This window comes from Papilio xuthus, unplaced genomic scaffold (genome assembly GCF_000836235.2).
Source record: "Papilio xuthus unplaced genomic scaffold, Pxut_1.1 DF828142.1, whole genome shotgun sequence".
In the NCBI taxonomy this organism is placed as follows: domain Eukaryota; kingdom Metazoa; phylum Arthropoda; class Insecta; order Lepidoptera; family Papilionidae; genus Papilio; species Papilio xuthus.
Genome location: NW_013530507.1, coordinates 6,544,756 through 6,547,913, shown reverse-complemented (window position 1 = coordinate 6,547,913; position 3,158 = coordinate 6,544,756). Strand labels below are relative to the sequence as shown.

The following is a 3,158-nucleotide window of genomic DNA, read 5'->3' as shown; positions in this document are numbered from 1 at the left end:
GTATTATTTCAGCTTTCTTCATCCGTCCGTTCTACAAGATGATGTTGGGCAAGTCTATAGCGCTGCAGGACATGGAGTCTGTCGACCTCGAGTACTACAACTCTCTCATGTGGATCAAGGTACTACTGCACACTAAATATTTCATTCGCTTCCTTCGAACCTGGATACGCGAGAATATATCTTGCTCCTCTGTATTCTCGCTCATCCAGTTTGGACTGTATACATACGTACAGTTGAATTCAAATAAATATTATTTATGCCTTTGACTGGATAACATTTATTGTCTATGAATATATTTTGGAACGTTTCACTATTTTATTGTCTATGATACAATCTTATAAAGGTAAACTATTAAGATTAGTTATAATTTCTTATTTATAATAAATTGTCGCTTACAACTTCGTCAGCGTAGAATAAGAAAAAAATTAAAAAAATCTTAGACTGTTAAATAGTCTAAGTTTTTTTAATTTTTTTAAAAAACATTGGCATTTATAATATTAAGTAAGATAATAAATAAAACGACATGTTGTTAGTTATAATATTGTTGAAAGATGTTGAATGCGTAATGTTGGTGTTATCAGGAAAACGATCCGTCCGAGCTGTACCTGACGTTCTCAGTGGACGAGGAGCAGCTGGGCAAGACGGTGCAGCGCGAGCTGAAGCCCGGCGGCGCCAACATACCTGTTGATAATGATAACAAGTTCGAATACATCAAGTAAGCTCACTTTACACATACATTTTAAAGGCATTGAAGTTATTAAATATAAGCAATTGATAAAACATAGAATGAATTATTTACTTTACTTTATTTTACTTTATTTAGTTAAGAGAGGGCGTAGTTTGGTGACCGCCCAGGGCGCCGGGCATAACGGCACACCGCAGGCGTTAGAATCGAACATAAAAGGGCGCCTGTGACGCCCCCTAAGATTATATTATCTCTTTGGAAGTTTTTCCCGAAACCTGAAATTCTAAAAAAACTATATCTGTACTTAACTTCAGCTTCAGAGAATATATTTTGCCGTTTTTATTTTTATTAACACATAAGGCTCCGGCGTTTGTTCAGATTGGTGATCCAGTGGCGTTTCGTGAGCCGGGTGCAGGAGCAGATGTGCGCCTTCCTGGAGGGTTTCGACGGTCTGGTGCCGCTGCCTCTGCTGAAGATCTTCGACGAGAACGAGCTGGAGCTGCTGGTGTGCGGCATCCAGCACATCGACGTGCGCGACTGGCGCGCCAACACGCTCTACAAGGGCGACTACCACGCCAACCATCTCGTCGTGCAGTGGTTCTGGAGGGTCAGTTATTATTTACTAAATATTTGATTTTTTTTGTATTTTGATGTAGAACATAGTCTGGAATAACACTGAGGCTACTAATTAAAGTTTTTTAAATCCTGCGCGGACAGAGTTGCGGGCGACAGCTAATATGTTAAGGATATAATTGTTGTGCGTCAGGTGGTGCTATCGTTTTCGAATGAGATGCGTTCCCGGCTGCTGCAGTTCGTGACGGGCACATCGCGTGTGCCAATGAACGGCTTCAAGGAGCTGTACGGCTCCAACGGACCCCAACTCTTCACCATCGAGAAGTGGGGCACCCCTGACAACTACCCCAGAGCGCATACATGGTAAAATTATTCTCAATCATATTTTTTTGCTTTTTGGCAAAACGTGAGAGCGGCCACACGATGCTCATAGACATCCGCAATTCTGTATAAGTAGGCGACGCATCTTTGTGCGTTTTTCACTTCCTATGCATCCCCTCCTCTGACCATATTATCTTTATAAGAAAAAGGTGGGAAGTGAAAGAGGACTAATTTTAGAACACGTTGACCACGTATGTAAGTTTAGATAGAAATCTCTAAATTGTATAAGTACTTTGAATAAATATAATATAATGTGTACTTTGTTGTCAGTTTCAACCGCATCGACCTGCCGCCGTACGAGAGCTACCAGCAGCTGCGGGAGAAGCTGATAAAGGCCATCGAGGGGTCGCAGGGCTTCGCGGGCGTCGACTGAGGGCCGGCGCATGCGCTGCGCTCGCTGGCGCGTCGTCTGCTGCTGCCCCGCCCCCGACACCGCCCGCTGCCCCGCCCACTGCCCCGCCCACACACAACGCCCCTCTGACACACACACTACAGATTTACCAACGTATACATCACTAAGTGCCACCTATCTTTATCACTTTAAATATTTCACATTCGTGTAATTACTATTTTAAAGCTTTTACAGATTCTAAAACTAAAATATTTACTAATCCATGGTTTATAGTCAAGTTAAAAACGTTCACTTTACCATCCTACCTATATAACCTACGTGAAAACAGTTACATAAACATTACATAATGTAATACATAATAATAAACTTTATATATAAATATACATATGACGAAAAACTTTAAAGTAACAGTTTATAGTCATACTATAAACGTTATTTCACATAAAGTATTCAACAAAAGCAATAAGTTCCTTAATATCTTATATACAGTAACCGCGTGCTAGTAAAGACAGCTTTGTTAGTCAGATTTTAGGCAAAATAGAATATAACGAAAAAGTTACAATATTTAGTATGATATGTTATGTCATAGTTTCAAAAGAGATGAGACAACGAATTTATAACTAACTGTAATTGCTAATTGTCAATTTACATGAGCAAGCCTTTTTAAATTGTAGAGATTAAAAAGAACAAATTTTAATATTGATTGCATTCGCAAAATCTTTTCACTAAAATAGATTTTAATGAAGCTTCAAAATAGATAAAGATAATTAAATATTTTTTCAATGGTAATGAACAAAATGTACAGTCATTTTAACTTTGGAAGGCGTGCATACTATACTTGTGGGAGGGGCTTAAATATGAAACGCCTTTGAACACGACAGCCAATCACAGCGCTCGGTTGTGACTCTTTAGATTTTAAATTTAATTTTTTTCGCGTCCACTTGTCTTTATTAATTTATTCATAGTAAATTATCAAATTAATTTGGTTATTAGAAAAATTACAAAATTGAAATGTTTTATATTTAAATTTATTATGTTGCAAATTACAATTCCAAGTATAGGATGCATGTCTTTTTAAGATAATTTAATAGTTTTGTATGTAAGTTCAATGCAGTATATATATATAATTCTATTATATATGTACTACATAGTTCTCAAGTTGGTGAA

General features: G+C 37.9%; 1 protein-coding gene across 1 annotated transcript in view; it reads left to right on the top strand.

Moving 5' to 3' along the window:
• Nedd4 (E3 ubiquitin-protein ligase Nedd4) overlaps positions 1 to 2,740 on the top strand; it is a 19,903-nt gene extending 17,163 nt beyond the window's left edge. Inside the window, exons 14-18 of the mRNA XM_013307069.1 lie at positions 13 to 119; positions 582 to 715; positions 1,064 to 1,292; positions 1,452 to 1,621; positions 1,910 to 2,740. Of these exons, the coding sequence (XP_013162523.1) occupies positions 13 to 119; positions 582 to 715; positions 1,064 to 1,292; positions 1,452 to 1,621; positions 1,910 to 2,012 (743 nt within the window). The 3' untranslated portion in view covers positions 2,013 to 2,740. The remainder of the gene's footprint in view (positions 1 to 12; positions 120 to 581; positions 716 to 1,063; positions 1,293 to 1,451; positions 1,622 to 1,909) is intronic.
• The last annotated feature ends 418 nt before the right edge of the window (positions 2,741 to 3,158 follow it).